General features: G+C 43.7%; 1 protein-coding gene across 1 annotated transcript in view; it reads left to right on the top strand.

Annotated features, from left to right (window-relative positions):
* The window catches only part of MTHFD1L (methylenetetrahydrofolate dehydrogenase (NADP+ dependent) 1 like), a 184,451-nt gene that overhangs the window by 25,702 nt on the left and 140,908 nt on the right, over positions 1-17,841 (top strand). The window contains 4 exon segments of the mRNA XM_053904385.1: positions 4,041-4,152; positions 11,925-12,016; positions 13,784-13,881; positions 16,488-16,661. Of these exon segments, the coding sequence (XP_053760360.1) occupies positions 4,041-4,152; positions 11,925-12,016; positions 13,784-13,881; positions 16,488-16,661 (476 nt within the window).

The following is a 17,841-nucleotide window of genomic DNA, read 5'->3' as shown; positions in this document are numbered from 1 at the left end:
GTCGGGCTCTGTGCTGACAGCTCGGAGCCTGGAGCCTGCTTCGGATTCTGTGTTTCCCTCTCTCTCTGTCCCTCTCCTCCTGTATGTGTTTCTCTCTCTCTCTCTCTCTCTCTCTCTCTCAAAAATAAACAAACATTAAAGAAAAATTTTTTAAGAGACCTCAGGTGCCTGGGTGGCTCAGTCAGTTGAGCATCTGACTTTTGATTTCACCTCAGATCATGATCCCAGGGTCGTGGGATCAAGCCCCCACGTCGGGCTCCCACAGTGTGTTGAGCCTGCTTGGCTGCCTGGGATTCTCTCTCTCTCTTCCTCACCTTTGCACCTCTCTCTCTCTTTCTCTCAAAACAAAACAAAACAAAACACTAAGTCTTTTTAGGACTTTGCCATGAGATAGTCAAGGAGTCTCTGTGCCACATGAAATTTCACGGACACTTCTCATTACAAAGCACTGGAAAGAATGTGCTGTGGGACATTTGCTCTCTAAAGCCACCTAACCAGGGTCACACAAACCACAGTGTGTCCCAGTTCATCGAAAGTGGAAGAACAAGTTCAAGCCACCCTTCCCTCAAGACCCCTCTCTGTATTGTGTGTGATAACCTGCCCAGCTCGTGTGCAAAGACAGATCAGGGATGCCCATGCCTGTGTGGACAACATAAGTAGAAATGAAATGTTTAATTGTTTCTTTTTCGTATCCCAGTGGTTTGCCCTGTTCCCCTCCATCTTGTAGATCCTAGTTGTAAAATCTTGTAGGCAGGATTTTTATTTTCGGGTCCTCAGTGACCTCAGTCAGTGTCTGCCCCAAGCTGCACTTGAGAGATGGCTAGTGAGTGAGTATTTTCGCTAAGGAATCTTGGACCTTCTTCATTCTCTTAAGCAATTGTAACTTCAGAAGCACATCTTTGCTGGAGAAAGGACCTATTGATTTTTTTTTTTTTAATTTTTATTTTTTTGAACTTTGTTTTCTGAACTGTGTTGATAACTTGAAGAATATAGAAACAGGTTTTATGGGTCTCAGGTAATCACGATTCATCAAAACCTAGCCACCTTTTTTTTTTTTTAAGCATCCCAGCTTTCCGTATATATACATACCTCATACTTCAGATTCCCACATGTGCCCTCAGAACACATCAATAGTGGAGGATAAATTCTGTCTTCTAGCCAACAGGGTGGGGCTGTATTTTCTATAGTTTGAATTTTAAAATGCATTTTTTTTTTTTTTTTTTGCTACATACAAAATCATGATGTCCCTTATAACCTTGCAGATCATATCTGTCCTCTGTCCTCCTCTCTCCATTTTCTGATGCTTGCCCCCCGCTCTTAAAAATCAATGACGTAGAGAAAAAGAATTTTCGTGATATCTCGACTCTACGTTACTCCCACATACTCCACATTAAACGTCAGCATATCTGTGTCTTACTATTGTTTTAACATTTGGTCTTCCGCCTGGGGAGTGGGCAGTACTCTGTAAGCAGCTTCTACGTCAAACCTCAGCAGAGAAAGCAATATTTTGTTAAGAGGCAGAGTTGCAAGCCAGGCTTTGGCCAGGGTCTTTCCCATTTGGGAGGAGGAAAGTGGAAACAGCCAGCGAGACGATAATTCTCCTTGAATTCTTTAGCTCATTAAAATCTTTGCTGGTCCTCAGTGGGTTATGTATTGATTTAAGCATCTAGCAGTTTTCCTTTCCAGAAAAGAATTAACATCTCCAATGTGATCATTACTAATGGTGGAGATTTTTGTCTTTTCTCTGTGGGAGTAACTTATTACTTATTAGCACAGCGCACTTTGGAGTTGTATTTAAATACGGAGTGGAGGGGTCGGCATGAGATTCGTGAGATTTATAGGTAATGAAAAGAACAGGTTGTATCAAAGATACCACGTGGAGGAAACTAAGTGTTCTTAGGGGACTCGTGATCCTTGGCTTTTTCCAAAACGAACGTTTCAGCCCGTATATATTAACTTCCTTTTTATAGAAGTTTTAACATGTTCTGTTTTTGCTGCTATTGTGCATGGAAATGTAGCAAAATGGCGTTTCTTATCTGCTGGTCATTTCCAACAGGCATGAAGCATTTGAGTTTCTCTGGGGGCTTTACTGTGGTTGAGTATCTGCAGTGATAGAAGAACGTGAAGAAATGCATTTTTTTTATTCAAGTAAAATCCCCCTTCCATAAGAACACTTTTTGCCCCTGAATATAACATCAGCCAAGAATCTAGCTGCTTTTCATTCAGATCTGTCTACGGAGAACATGTGACATTAACACACTAGAGTTCGTTCCGTTTCGCAGTGTTGTATCCCCGCAGCATAAGAAAATGATGGCTGTTTTAGTAGGGACTTCTCTTCTTTTTAATGTGATTAATTTGGTCATTTTACTTGGACACGATTTCAGTGCAGGCTTCTTCCTGGACCTCAATGAAGTTCGTACTGAAGAGCAGTGAGCCCTGTGTGACTGTTAACCCCCTTTCCCCAATTGGCACGGTCAGATTGCTCCGATGTTCCCGGGATGTCACTTTTAAAGGTTGGCTTTATCGGCTCTTTGAAAAGACATGCCATTTAAGTTGTTACCGTGTCCCTCCTCTGTCAAGGGAGCTTGGCGCTGTTCTAGATCCTGGCTTTTTCCTTCACAGACCAAGTAGGACTGTCATGAATTTTCCTCCCCTCGCTGCCGTCTCTTGTCCCGAGATTTCTAAGAGACGTTAGCCGAGGCAGCCTCTTGCCCAAACTGTGTTGCAGACTTTTAGGCTGAGCTGCTGGCTGGGTGGGTCCCCGAGCCCTTCAGCAATCAGCCTGTCCATGCTGAGAATGGATGAGGGCGCATGGAAGCACGTTCATTTCCGGGGACTTTGGGTGGTGGGAGTGGCAACGGGGCAGTTTCTGTGTTTCATCTCGACCTCCTCTGGCTGATTCTAAAGAGTCTGCAGTCCTTTGCGGGGCACAGAAGTCTGTGGAAAAAGCAATGAAGGAAGGAAAGCGGCATGGGAGAGCAGAGGGCTGCAGCGTCCTCTTTCTCCCCCATTGAGTGTCCAAGACTGGCTCCTCTGGGGGAAACAGGACATACCAGAGAGGTGCTCACACCCTCAGAACCTCCGTTTCCTTGTCTCTTAAATGGGTGTAACACCAACCCACATCGCTGACACGTGTAGCCATAGTTCTTTTCCCCCACCAGGGTCTCAGATTTGTCCCTGGCCTTGTGCCCTCCTTAGGAATCCAGTTTGCCATCGTCGGTTTAGTTGGGGACGGGTCATTCTTTGGTTGAGGTCAGAGCCAGTCGCTTCCCTTGTTTCTAGGTGTCCCCTTCCTACCAGACAAGTCACTCCAGCACCGTGTTATCAAAATCGGACGGGACAGATAGGATGAATCTGTTTTGTAGTAATAGTCGAATTCCTTTCCTTTCTCTCAAAAAAAAAAAAAAAAAAGGAAAGAAAGAAAGAAAAGAGCAGTTTGACAGGAGACTAAGCAGAGCCTCAAGGAAAATGAGATTCTTTCTTGAGCTCTTGACAACCCTCCCATAGATCCAGTAAAAGTTCCATATGGGTCTAATTTTGAGTGTGCAGTTGTATAGGCCAGCAGGCCCCCCGAACTGGCCAGATCTTCCAAGAGGCTTCCCTACGCACCCCCCCCTCCCCCGCCCCCTCCCCACCGTCTTCCCCCTGAGCCGCTGCGTGAGTCAGGACACCACCCACCCTGTGCACCTTTCAGTCTCTGCTTCCATTGAATGGTTTTCTCGGCCCCGTCATTTTTCTCGGTATTGCAGTGAGTTGTGAAAATGTGGACGATGACATTGTGCACAGCGTTCACGCCGAACTGACTGCCCGGAAGAACTTCTACCCCCTTTGCTTTGTAGGATATGATGGTCACGCCCTGTGCCGATCTGTGCTGCGTTCGTACCTTAGTGAAGCGATTCTGTCCCTGTTAACTGGCATGGCGCTGACCTCCAGATGCGTGTCAGTTCCCTATCGCGTTGAAGTCCATTGACACACATCGCCAGTCCTGTGTCTCTGCCACAGGTTAAAACGCGCGCGGTGTTTTTTCTGTTTCTCTCCAGCTTCACGAGGCTGATATCGCGGTCGTAGGCTCTCCCAAGCCAGAAGACATTCCCCTTTCTTGGATACAACCAGGAACTACAGTTCTCAACTGTTCCCACGACTTCCTATCAGGTGGGTCAATGTCTTAACCTTGGTGTTGGGCCGCGGATGAAGACAGGGGAGAGTGTGAGAGAAACGTGTAACCTTATTCAGAGGAGAGGATGTTCCCTGAAAGGTTGGTCACCGTCAACATCCGTACACAGGAGAGGAAACTTCGACTGTTGATGTGCCTGCCTTTTGGGTTACGTGATACTGAAACTGTGTTGTCGGGCAAAGAGAAGCCGAGAGGCCAAGGGCAGTAGCTGCCCCCCTCCCCCGTGCCCCTGGAGAGACATGCCCCTGCTGGCCTCTACATCTGAGCAGTCCAGGCGGTAGTGACCTGAAGTAGATCGTGTGTATGCGTGTGAAATAAACTAGAAATAGTGGTTTTTAGTCTTTGACAACGAAGTGGAATCCGTTCTCCCAAAGAAATCTTACATGAACTTCAACAGGTAAAAGCAGCTGAAAACAGTTGCTGGGAGGGATGAGAATGGAGACCAGTGCTTGTGTCTCCCTGATTTCCCCTTGCGGTGACCCCTCAGGCACTTCCTGGGAGCCCCAGAGGCACCTCAGAGCAGTGTGAAAGTCACCATCAGAAACTGGTGGTCCGGAGGGGCGCCTGGGTGGCGCAGTCGGTTAAGCGTCCGACTTCAGCCAGGTCACGATCTCGCGGTCTGTGAGTTCGAGCCCCGCGTCAGGCTCTGGGCTGATGGCTCGGAGCCTGGAGCCTGTTTCCGATTCTGTGTCTCCCTCTCTCTCTGCCCCTCCCCCGTTCATGCTCTGTCTCTCTCTGTCCCAAAAATAAATAAAAAACGTTGAAAAAAAAAAAAAAATTAAAAAAAAAAAAGAAACTGGTGGTCCGGGGCACCCGGATGGCTCAGCGTCTGACTTCGGCTCAGGTCATGATCTTGCGGTCCGTGGGTTCGAGCCCCACATCAGGCTCTGTGCTGACAGCTTGGGGCCCGGAGCCTGCTTTGGATCGTGTCTCCATTTCTCTCTCTCTCCCTCTCTCTCTCTCTTTATCCCTCTCTCCCTCTCTCTCTCTCGTTTTCAAAAATAAATAAAACATTAAAATAAAAAAGAAACAGAGGTGGTCTTAGGGTGTATTTCACCACAGGATCCAGGAATGCCTTGGACCACACCAGACCCACCTTCAGAGAATCTCAAGCTGTGTCCGCACCAGGTCATCCAGCAGAACGGCTGGTACGAGCAAGCCCAGAGGGATACCTTTTTCTCATTCACGGAAGGACCCTCTGAGGCTAAGAAAGTTTTGCACCATACCTCATCCACTTTTTCAAGTCCCTGAGTAACATGTGTGTGCAGATTTCAGCGTTGGCGAGGTCTGTGGTGAGCAGGCCTGGAGCACAGCGTTTTTCCCCCAAAGATGGTCAGAATTGGAGCCAAAGTGGGTGGAGGCCTCTACCCTCTTTCTGCCCCGACCACACGGGAGTTCTAGACCTTGAAACCTAGACCACCCCACATATACATATACGTGTATACACGTATATGTATATGTGTGTGTATATATATATATATGTGTGTGTGTGTGTATGTGTATATATATATATACACAACTTGTGGTCCAGCCACCTTGAGATACCATTTTACACTTTTCCACAAAAAATGCACTAACTTTAATTTGACTGCAACATAATAGAAGGAAAACAACGTGATCCTCAAAGTGTTACTGAAATTCATATAACTGTTTCTTCAAAAAGAAAAATAATGGACCCACCCCTCTAGGAAGTGTCCTCCCCCCCCCCCCCCCAGAATTAACCAGTCAGATTAAAAGCTCTTTGGGGCTGAAGGGGGATGGGTGGGTTGGAGTGTGCAAGGGACGAAGTTCAGGAATTTCCCAGAATGCCCATGTGCTTGGCTCTTAGATGAAGAGCACGCAGATGAATGAAGCAATTAGAGGCATAATATAATGTGGATGTAGGATTAATCGATCTTTTTCGCAAACAGAAGGCTTGCACTAAGTAACTCCTTTGAAATACATGTAGTTTCAGGCCACAAATCTCTTTCCCCGCCTGAAAAAAAAAACAATGCCTGACCTATAAATGATGGGCACAGCAGATTTGCTCCTCTGCTCAGAATTTAGATTAGGAAAGTCAATTTGGACTTGCTGTTCTTTTATTTATTTATTTTTTTAAAGTTTATTTATTTTGAGAGAGAGAGAAAGCATGAGTGGGGAAGGGGCAGAGAGGGAGGAAAAGAGCGAGAATCCCAAGCAGGTTCTTACTGTCAGCACAGAGCCCAATGCGGGGCTTGAACCCCCAAACTGGGAGATGATGACCTGAGCTGGAGTTGGACGCTCAACCAACTGAGCCTCCCAGGTGCCCCTGACTTGATGTTCTTTCAAATGAATGCTTGGCTGTTACAATTCCTTGCTGTTTTTTGGGTTTTTTTTTAGTTAGAGTTTACATGTTTAGGACAATTTTGGTATAATCTTGGCTGGAGATAGAGTCTACTTCAATGTTCTTGGAATCCCTTTGAGCTCTATGATTATATGAAGGTGACTATATATATGTATGTATGTATGTGTATATATATATATATATATATATATATATATATATCTTTTTTTTTTTTTTAGTGAAATTGTGCCGTATTTTTTAATATGTTTCTTTTGGGGACCTTTACTTTTTTAAAGGCATTCGTAAAAACATTAGATTTCAACATAACCATCCTCCTTGGGGGAAAAAAAAAAAGACCAAGGCATTATATTTTGACTGAATGATTCTGGATGCAGACTGCAGTTCATTTTAAATGTATCTGGTCCAGTACTAGCAGTTTTCTTCCTGATTTTTGAGTCAAGTATATGCTCAGTAAATGAGTGTTGAATGAATGAATAAACCTGGTCCCAGAATTGTACTCTGATTGCAGTTTTCAGTTAGTTGCAGACACAGAGACATCTCCTTGAACTAGCCTCCCATTCAAAAACAGGGCTGGCAGGGCAAAGACAAAGAGGAAAAATGTTCTCCTGATTAAATTGATGAACATTTTACAGTCAGTACTATTTATAATAGCATTCCATTTCCTGGTAGTCCATTTTAACTTTAGCAACTTTGATTAGTATGAAAATTTAATCTATGCACAGATTGAAGAAAGGCTCTTCTCTCTTTTTTGCATAACCCTGTCACCTTAAAGAGACTTTTGAAAGCAGTGTTAAAAGGAGAGGTGCTTTTATTCACTTTTAAGAGCAAAAGAATTCTTAATAAACTGGCGATTGGGTGCAGGCAGGGTTTTATGATGAAATTTTCATCCTCGTCTTAATGGTACAGGGTTCTCCCCCCCCACCCCTCCATAAAAATAGATGGGATATGGTGATTTATAATGAGGTAATTCTGTAGAGGCATCGTATTGAGTACCTAATCCCAGGAGAAATTTTTGTGATGGCTGACATCCCAGACGCAGTGCTTGGAAAACAGTTACACCCAACTTGTTCGATCTGTTCACTCTTCTGTGGCGTGAGTCTAAATTTTAGATTTACAAGAGGTACATGTTTATATCCAGTTTTCTAGCTGTAAGAATCGTTTGTTATTACTAAATTTCAAATCAAAGAAGCTGTGATGCTGTAATGTTCTGCTTCCTGAAGAGCAGAATTCATCCTAAGCAAGACCATTTCATACCCTGATATTAAGATTATTCCCTGATGTGCCAAAGGGGACAAAAGAGAAGCTGGTCTTCTGTCTCGTGCCCGGAGAACAGAATCCAAACAGCAATGTGGGTCAGAGTACTTGACAGCATCATTCTATCTGTCTGTCTATCTATCCGTCCGTCCATCCATCCATCCATCCATCCATCTGTTTATTTTGAGGGAGAGAGGGTGCAAGTTGAGCCAGGGACCAAGAGAGGGAGGGAGAGAAGCAGGGCTTACCCAAAGCAGGGCTCGTGTTCACCCGAGGCGGGGCTCCGACTCACAAACTTGTGAGACGATGACCTGAGCCACCCAGGCGCCCTTGCCAGCATCATTTTAAGTGAACGTAAGTGTATTTGGTGTGGACTGGTGGTGGAGCCCCGGGCTGCATCTCAAGTTCATGCTAATGACCTGGGGGACCTGGTCCTGGAGGACCTCGAGCCACCTCTCTTATGGCCCCGAAGGGACACAGTGTAATTAACGTAAGGAGAAAAGCATGGGATCTGGGTCAGATTGATCTCACTCAAAGAGAAGAAGTGTTTTTTTTAATTTTTGTTTTGATTTTCTCTCAACTGCCTTGTATTTACAAGCCGTGTGACTTTGGGCAAATAACTGAAGCTCTCTGATCTTCAGTTTCCTTGTGAGTAAGATGGGAGCAAAGCTGTTGAGAGGAATAAACAAGCTCTCGCCTCACAGCACCTCTTTCTTGGGAGCTGCCAATAAGTGGCCCCCCTCCCACCTCCCTCCACTTCATTGTCCTCATACCTGTAGCACACAAAATAGCTTTCAGACTTATTCGCAAAATGTAAGTCTGTATTTGAAAATCAAGCCCAAGGAAGGATTCTTCCCAGTGAGATTCTGAGAATGCAAGGCAGTAGCTTTAGAGAAATGAGCCATACTTGTAATTTAATCATTATCTCATTGCAAGTAAAGATATTCGCTTATGAATTTTGAACTCCAATTATTCTAAAATCCATGATAATCTATTACCGGTTTCCCTTAAATTTTTTCCCGGGATATTCTGGAAGATTTGGACCTATATGTTTTTGCTAGGTTTTCATTTCAAATTTTAACTGCTTCTCAGTATGACACATTTAATGTTCTTACTTTTGAAAAAGTCTCAAGCTGATTAGAATATTCAACTCTCTGTTAATTCCTTCCTGCTTTGGTTTCAGTGATATCAAAAGGGTTGTTTCTATCAGTTGATACGCATATCATTTTAAAAAAAAGGTTTTTTTTAACGTTTATTTATTTTTGAGACAGGGAGAGACAGCATGAACAGGGGAGGGTCAGAGAGAAAGGGAGACACAGAATCTAAAACAGGCTCCAGGCTCTGAGCTGTCAGCAAAGAGCCTGACACGGGGCTTGAACTCACGGACCGCAAGATCATGACCTGAGCAGAAGTCAGATGCTTAACCGACTGAGCCACCCAGGCACCCCTTGATATGCATATCTTAATAATACTCCATTTTTTTTGAAGATTCATATATTCTGTTAAAATAGTAAAACATTGTTATTTGGTAGTGAATTCAGATGTTTTTTGTTTTGGGCTTTTTTTTTTTTTTGAGAGAGAGAGAGAGAGAGAGAGCGTATGCACACGAGAGCAGGAAGGGACAGAGGGAAAAGAGAGGATCTTAAGCAGGCTCCAAGCTCAGCACAGAGCTTGATATGGGGTACAGTCTCACTGTGAGATCATGACCTGAGCTGAAATCGAGATTTGGACACTTCACTGGCCGAGCCACCCAGGCGCCCCTGGAATTCAGATGTTATAAACTGTGAGTTCATCTCTTGAGAACATTGATACAAAAATTATATTAAGAGCTCATTTATCGCATTTTACTGTTATCCAATATGATTAATATATTGAACTTAAAACTATCACCAGAGATTTTGAAAGTGTTATCTGCACTAATATGTAATTTTCTTTAGCTTTTCCTATTTCCAAAACTTCACATGAAATTTTTTTGAGTTATTCGTTTTCCCAGAGGATGAAAAAATATTTGAGATTTCAGTCTGTGGGTTCATATAGTGCTTTTGTGATAAGAAGGGTGCCGTGGGCCAGACTGCAGAAAAACTGAAATGTTTCCATATAGCAGAGAGGGCACGGAGACCAAGGAAGAATTTGCCTTGTCCCTCCCGTTTCATTTATTCTGGCAGAATTCCCAGGGTGGTCTCAGGGCAGCTCCTGTCACGGAAAGTTTTGTTCTGATTTCCAGGGAAAGCATTATGACACATTAGCCTTAAATTTTCATGTTGTAGAAAGTTTAGTTAGCAAGAAAAAATTATAAATGAAAGGCCATCTTTTAACATGATTCATTGACCTGTCCTTGGAAGAACCATGAGCTATGGGGAGTATTTAGTGGGAAGTGAAAAGACCCATTTGGTTTGGGACGGGACCCTTGGGACCCCCGCTGGATTCGTGGGCTGAGTGCAGACAGCCTTGGCAGGCGGAGTGTAGACAGCCTCTGGGTGGAGCCCTGCGTCTACACAGGCAAAGGGATGAGGTAATGATTTCTTTTCTCAGTTCTCCTTAGCCACAAAATTTGTTGATAATGTGTTCCTGATTCACTGAGTTACCATATTCATTGCTTCGAATTCTCTGGATTCAGAACTTTTAACTAAGTTTTAAGATTACATTGATTCGAAGTATAGAAGCAATATAGTGTTGGTGATAGACAGTTTGTGAAATATAGAAGAGTGCACAGAAGAAAGTGACACTAACTTCTGATCCGGTCACCTTGAAGTCACCATTTTACATTTTCCCACAAAGGAAACATGAAACATAATTTTACAGGGTGGAATTTAGTAGAAGGAAAAGAAAACAGTATGATACTAAAAGCATTATTGAAATTCAGGTAACTTTGTTCAGACAGAAAACTATCGGTTCCTGTAAACCCTCCCAATGTTTAAAATATACGTGTAGGCACGTCTTGTGTTGTGCTTTAAAATCCTTTTTGATTTTAGCCACCTTCTATTTTATGCAAGGCAGCGCCTAAGATTATGGGCAGAATTATTCACTGTGTAACACCGTAGGTGAAATATTCCTCACTTGTGTGGCTATTTGTGATTCTGTTCTGGGAATTTGCATTAATAAATTGATATCAGCTCCTGGAGTGTAGGTTGTTTTTTTTTTCTTTTTTCCTTGTCATTTAAAGATAGAGATAAAAATGCGGGAAATATCTTTCTTTTCCATAATGGTTGGACAGGATCTTTAGATCAGATCTCTAGTGGTTCAAACAAAGCAACAAATCTCATTCTCTAGACTCTTGGCTTTTGCCTAAATACAATTTATAAAACTGTGAAGTGTTGCTAAACTCTAAACAATACCGCAGGGATGGGATTTTCCAACACCCTTAATACATTTGACTGTAGATCATCACAAAACGCTTAGTCTTAAGTGTTTTGTGCTCTTGCAAAGTACTGTCAGCAAAATGGATAATTGAAAAGTAGAGTGGTCCAAAATAGAGGAAAATCGGTTCTTAATTCAACCAAGTTGCTATTAGAAATGTTTCTTTTCTCTAAGGGAGGATACAGACTGAAGTATTTTACATATGTGCTTAACTTCTCGTAACCTTTATAAGTGCCAGCTAAAGAAGGGAAAGCAAAATTGGTACAAATACCCCTCTCTTCTGGAAACCAGGTAACCCCTAAAATTAATATCCGAAAATACATTTTCTCAGTTTCTGTGGAAAATATTTCGCTTTCACGACAGGGATTCCTAAAGCTCTCAAAGGAAGCCTGATCTTTCACACAGCACTTTGGTTGCGATTATGCTATTTATTTTAGTCCCCCTTTTTATACCTCGTATACCTGAAGGAAATTGCTTTTCTTATCTGCCCGGCACTTGGACATACCCTTTCACATTCGATTCTGAGTTCTGTGGGGTTGCGACTACCCACATTAATTACCAGGCCCAGCGTCACAGTTGCTGGCTGGAGGCAGAAGCAAGATTTTCGTCCAGCCTAACTCTGTGTGGCCCAGTCAAGGGCCCCCAGGCTGCGCCAGGGACTGGTGACCTACCTGGGGCTATGCCAAGACATCGTAATAAGTTCCTGGGTTGAATATGAGAATAGCGCTCAACGTGCTGGCTTTTTACTAGAAGCGATTGGTTGTAAACGACAATATCCTGAATGTCTTTTTTTTTTCTCCTCAAAATTTTTTATAGGGAGGCTTGGATGTGGTTCTCTTGGGGTTCATTTTAATGGTCTCATTGCGGAGGATGATGTGAGTCTCCTTGCTGCGGCTCTGCGGATTCAGGTTTGTTTGGCACGGCTGTGGGTTTGGAGTTTTGATTAGCAGTTGTGAACATCCTGCAAGTGTTTTCTGTTGAGCAGACACAGCGTTAAACACCTTGCACACATAATGACATTTAATTCTTACCATAATCCTGTGAGAGAGTGTCATTCCCGTTTGATGGATGAGGAAATGGAAGCTTGGAAAAACTTGCCCCTGGTGACGTGACACATGTGGGACGGAGACTCAACTCAGGGTCTGTTGTTAGTGATCTATTGCTGTGGAATACATTATCCCCCAAATTTAGCAGCTTGAAACAAGAAACGTTTATTGACTCCCAGGGTTTGTGGGTCAGATTTGGGAGCGGCTGGGCCTCGTGGTTCTCGCTCAGGGTCTCCTATGCAGTGGAAATCAGGAGGTCATCCGAAGGCTTGACCGGGGCCGGAGGCTCTGCTTCCAAGATGGCTCACTCGCATGGCTGTTGGCGTGTGGTATCTAATTTCTCACTGGCTTCTTGGCAAGATGCCTCAGTCCCTCACCAGGCAGACTTCTCAAGAGAGCAGCTCATGAGGTGGCAGCTAACATCCACCAGGATGGGTGAGCCACAGGGGAAGGCAAGGAGGAAGCTGCAGGAGGTGGTATGACCTCTCCATCAGAGTCAAGCACCACTTTTCCCTTTTTCTTTCCTCTTTCTAGAAGGCTCCTAGCTAGCTCAGTTGGTAGAGCATGTGACTCGTGATCTTCAGGTGCTGAGTTCAAGCCCAACTTGGGGCTTGAACTCACTAAAAATAAATTTAAAAAACTAAAAATAGAGCTCACTAAAATATAAACTAACCTCCCTTTAAAAAAGAAAAAAGAACAATATTTTTTAAAGTTTATTTTGAGAGAGAGAGTAGGGGAGGGGCAGAGAGAGACAGAGAGAGAATCCCAGGCAGGCTTTGCACTCTCAGTGCGGGGCTCGAACCCACAAACCCTGAGGCCATGACCTGAGCTGAAGTTGGATGCTTAACCGACTGAGCCACCCAGGCGCCCTCCAAAAATAAAACTTTACTTTCAAATGGGATACAATACTGTCTTATAAGGATTATGTGTTGATTTTCGACCTAAGTTAGATTTTATTTCTCTGTCTCTCTGTGTGTATCACCATTTAACAATTCAGCGTTCTTGTTCGATTATGTCAACTCTGAAAGGATTATACTTGACATGGTGTTGCAGATTTTGGAAGCTGGGCATCCAAGCTGATCAGCCATGCATTCTCCTATTTCCCTCATTTTTCTTTTCTGAGGTGGAGAACCCACTCTCTAATGTATTCAAATACTTGGTGTCTTTAGTGAATACTTAACCTATTTTCTTTTTTTTTTAATTTTTTAATGTTTCATTTATTTTTGAGAAAGACAAAGCATGAGTGGGGGAGGGGCAGAGAGAGAGGGAGATACAGAATCGGAAGCAGGCTCCAGGCTCCCAGCTGTCAGCACAGAGCCCGATGCGGGGCTCAAACTCACAAGCTATGACATCATGACCTGAGCCGAAGTCGGATGCTTAACCGACTGAGCCGCCCAGGCACCCCTTAACCTATTTTAAAAGTACACGTAGCTCACCTTTTCCTTTTTTGAAAAAACCTGCAACCCTAACTACGTGTGAATAAACTTGTTCCTGATATTCACGTGGGTTATTGTGCAACTTTGTGGTCCTTCTTATGACATGACACCCCTGAACAGTAGTTTCATAGTTTAGAGTCGTAGCCTGGCAGCCTTTACTTTTATAACATGCTTTCCTTTCTGTCCCATGAAGAACATGGTCAGCAGTGGAAGGAGATGGCTACGGGAACAGCAGCACGCAAGGTGGAGACTTCACTGCCTGAAACTCCAGCCTCTCTCCCCCGTCCCGAGGTATTCGTGGGATTTCGTTGTACCGATCTCTGGTCACCAAAGTGCCTCAGATAGCCAAAGTTCTCCACCGGGCTGGGGGCTCGGGGTGTTGTTATGGCTTTGACAGTGGATAATTTTCTCTAATTACAGTGCTGCCCTGTTTTTTCTGTTGCTTAAGTCCTAAAAATTAAATAATAATAATGAACATGTTTCCCATATTCTGTCAACTCTAGGATATACATTTCTTCATGTCTGAAGTCAGGATGCCCCTTACTGTGTGGGTAATGTGTCCTGTCTTAAATGGCATTCTTTTTTCTTCTTAGTGGTCTGTAACGTACTGGTGCCTTAGATTTGACCAGATACGGTAACACAATATTTGGAATATGCTTTTCAGTGTCAGGAATGCCCAGCTCATCTGTCAGCTTGGTCTTCAGGGCCACGTAGGTATCTGCTCTGAGGGTAAATGACCAACCAAACGAAACACCATTCTATGTGGGAAGCGAGTTCAGCTTTCCTCAGCACACAGCGATATCTACCAGCTGATAGGGTATTGTGTGATACTCCAGATGGATGTTTCCTTCCGCGTAGCATTTAATGAAGCGTAAGCTATATATTCCCTGCATAAATTTAGAAATACATACTGTACCGCCGGAATAATTCATTAGATAGCAGAGCCAGGGAGGTACATTTCCCGGCCTCATCGCGGGTCCCCCGCTGCTCCCGCCGCGGTGAACAGGCCCCACCCTCTTCATCCAGGGTGTGCACGGGGCCACTGGAAAACAACACGTCAGTAGATAGAACCTTCGGGAGTCAGCTCCGTTTTCATTTGATGACCACTTGGTTTGTAGATTTGATCTGTGTCCTTGGACCACAGCTGAACGCTGATGATTCTTTTATACGCATCGGGCTGTGTTTTCACCCCTGAAATAGACTGAACCTCCTAGTCGCTTTCTATGTTCGTCGATACATAAGTTCCAGGGAACGTTACTCTCTGTAATGCCACCCCTGTAGCGGTGCAATCTATTTCATGAAATATTTTATTTTTTGAAGTTACTTGTGTTGTTAAAGGACCCTAATTTTTAAGAGTAAGTGAATACATTCTAGTTGCAGAGAGCTAAACACAATTCAGGTAGACTGCCAAAATGTGTGCCAGAGTCTTGGCATAAATCGAAATAAATTCCACTCAGGGGAAGAAGTGTTTTAATCGCTGAACCAAATTTGGCTTCTAAAGGTCCCTTCTAAAGGGGAAAGAAAGGCAGGCTGCGTAATTTGTATATTACCCTCAAATCAGAACGATGTCACTGTCGTTCTTTAGCTAGCGAGGAGAAAACTGGAGGTTTTCCAAGAGCGGGCTCTTCAGTTTCGGAGATTTGGGGAGGAGAGAAAAAGAAAAAAAAGGGGTAGACAGGAAGGCAAAAAGAAGTGGGGGCGGGGGGGAGGCTGGAAAGGGAAATGCAGGGGCAGGGGCACTTGTCTGGAAGCACAGAGCTCAGCGTGTATGTGGGCAGAGGCCCCCTGTCCCTCTCTGAGCTGCTGTAGTGCACTTCAGAGAGGTCTAGATTGGACGTGGGTTTACTGTTTACCTCTTGCACCGACGTCAGTCTTCCATGGGGTCGTGGAGGGGAATATAGAGTAACGTGAGGGCTTAGAGTCCATCGTTAGCGGGAGCAAGGGAAAGAAAAGTCAGAGCAGGGGGTTGCCTGCCAGGGGACACGGCTGTGCCTCCAGAAGAAGAGCTCCAGGGTGAGTGAGGGCGCTGCTGTCTTCTAAGTGTCAACCCTTATGACCCACTGAGTCTCAGGCATGGTCTCCCAAGCCTGTCTTTTGCCAGCCACGTCTGACTCTCAAACAGATGGTCAGCCTGGCAGACAGATGGCCCGAACCCCCATTAAAACAAATCGCTGAGCTCGGGAACCCCAAAAGACTCTCTGAGAAGTCCAGCACGTGCTCATCTTCTAGCATTCCAGTAAGGTGAACAGCCGTGCTCTCATCCTGCTGGTAGAATAGGGTAAATTATTTGCCCAGTGACACTCGGAGGTCCTAAAATGTCCTGTGTCTGAAGCTGAGTTTCAAGCACCAGGTCCTTTTACTGACGGTTATGCAATTAATAAAATACTTTGAAATACAATTTTGGACTTGCAGTAGGAAAAAGAGAGAGAAAGTATGGACCCAGATAAAACAAAATAGCATTTCCACGTTTTTGAACAGCCAAGAGACACGTGGGGCGAGCCCAGCAAGAGCATTATGCAATAACCCATCTCTTCACGGGTGATGAACGCAATGATGGTCCACAGAAAGCACTTCACTGTACAAAGGATTCGTGCATAAAGGAAGCCTTTGGACTTACTGTAATTCACACTTCTTTATTCCCAGAGTACAGGGGTTATCTTTGCACCTGGGCAGAATTCTAGGATCTTCGTGAGTTTTGAAAAGTTGCTTCTCCAAGGAAATGTACATTTTCTCACGCACATTAGCTATTAGCAGTTGTGTTTAATGCCGCTTGGGAGAGAGGACCACAAGGCAATCGCTTTGATCGAATCCTTGGCGTGGCGTATGGCTGTTTTCCCTCCAGTGGTGACCACCTAACCTGAGGAGACTCTCGCCTTTTCTGTGTTTTCCCCCCCTAGTGATCTTGAGATTTCAAGAGCACAGACTCCAAAAGCCGTGGATGTCCTTGCCAAGGAGATAGGATTGCTTGCAGATGAAATTGAAATCTATGGCAGAAGCAAAGCCAAAGTACGTTTGTCCCTGCTGGAAAGGTTAAAGGATCAAGCAGATGGAAAATACGTTTTAGTAGCTGGGTAAGGCTACTTTTAAAATCTATTTTACCAAGACGGCATGTTTCTAAAACTCTCTTCCCTATTTGTATCTGTCATCACACCCCCTCAAATCCGTCCTCTTCTCAAACTTGACATTTTTGTCCATTTCACTTGGCATTCCTTCATTTGACATGAGGTAAGTTTTCATTTTCAGTGCAAAACAATTCAGTCTGCTCCACAAAATAGAAAGTGTAATGCGTTTCTAATCCAGCCTTTTGTTTTTTGTTCCTCATATTGTGTTTTGATCATCCTTGGATTTTTCATGATAAAAGTCAAAATAAGATTTAAAGGTAAAGTATCTTGAACTGCATAGGGGTCTTTATGTTCTACTCAGAAATAACATTTTAATGGAAAATGTACAGATAATTGTGCAAGCTATTATTTTCTTGTTAATATCCTTACTATTTATGTATTTGTATTCTACAAGTTCATTAGTTCTCTTTTCCTGCATTGCAAAATTAATATAGGGCCATTTTCATTTGTGTTGGTCATTTTATAAAAGACAAATGCATAGTTTTATGTAAAGGGGTGTTTATTTTCCCTCTTTTTAAAAAAAGAAATACACTCACTAGCTGAAAAATGATAGAAAACAAGGGATTTCAAATATTTTTTCAATGTGACCTGAGGGAACATCAAGAGACCATATAAATTCCTTTGTTGTCTTGAAATTTCATTGCAGTGACTTATTAATGATATATAGGCCAAGCCTTAAGGCACAAAAACCTGTTTATTAACAGGCAGAGACATTTCCGACAACCGGCCTTCACTCTTGGTGAACTTCATTTTTACATATTTTATTATTAACGTAAGCAGCTTATTCCTTTTTCTGGTTATTACAAGTCACGCATGCTCGTTAAACTTTTCCAAAATACCAAAAAGTATAAACAAGAAACTATCGCATCCCAAATCCCATCAGCCAGAGGAAAGGGCTGTTAACATGTGAGACCATCTTGTCCCACAGTCTCTCATAAACGACATCAGCTGACACGTGCTGTCCTGTAAGCAGCCTGATTCGTCAGCGACATGTTGCGTGCCTAGCTCCCTCCATGCAAGACGGTACAGAGCTATTACCATTTTGCATGAGTGCAGAACATTCCACGGGGGGGGAGGGGCAGTGAAAATGCCTGGGATGAGGGAGGATTCCATTTCACGCATCTTCCCA

The sequence above is a fragment of the Panthera pardus genome, unplaced genomic scaffold (genome assembly GCF_024362965.1).
Source record: "Panthera pardus isolate Hobbes unplaced genomic scaffold, ASM2436296v1 HiC_scaffold_17, whole genome shotgun sequence".
Lineage (NCBI taxonomy): Eukaryota > Metazoa > Chordata > Mammalia > Carnivora > Felidae > Panthera > Panthera pardus.
Note: the sequence above shows the minus strand (reverse complement) of the source record. Positions and strands in the feature narration are given on the sequence as shown.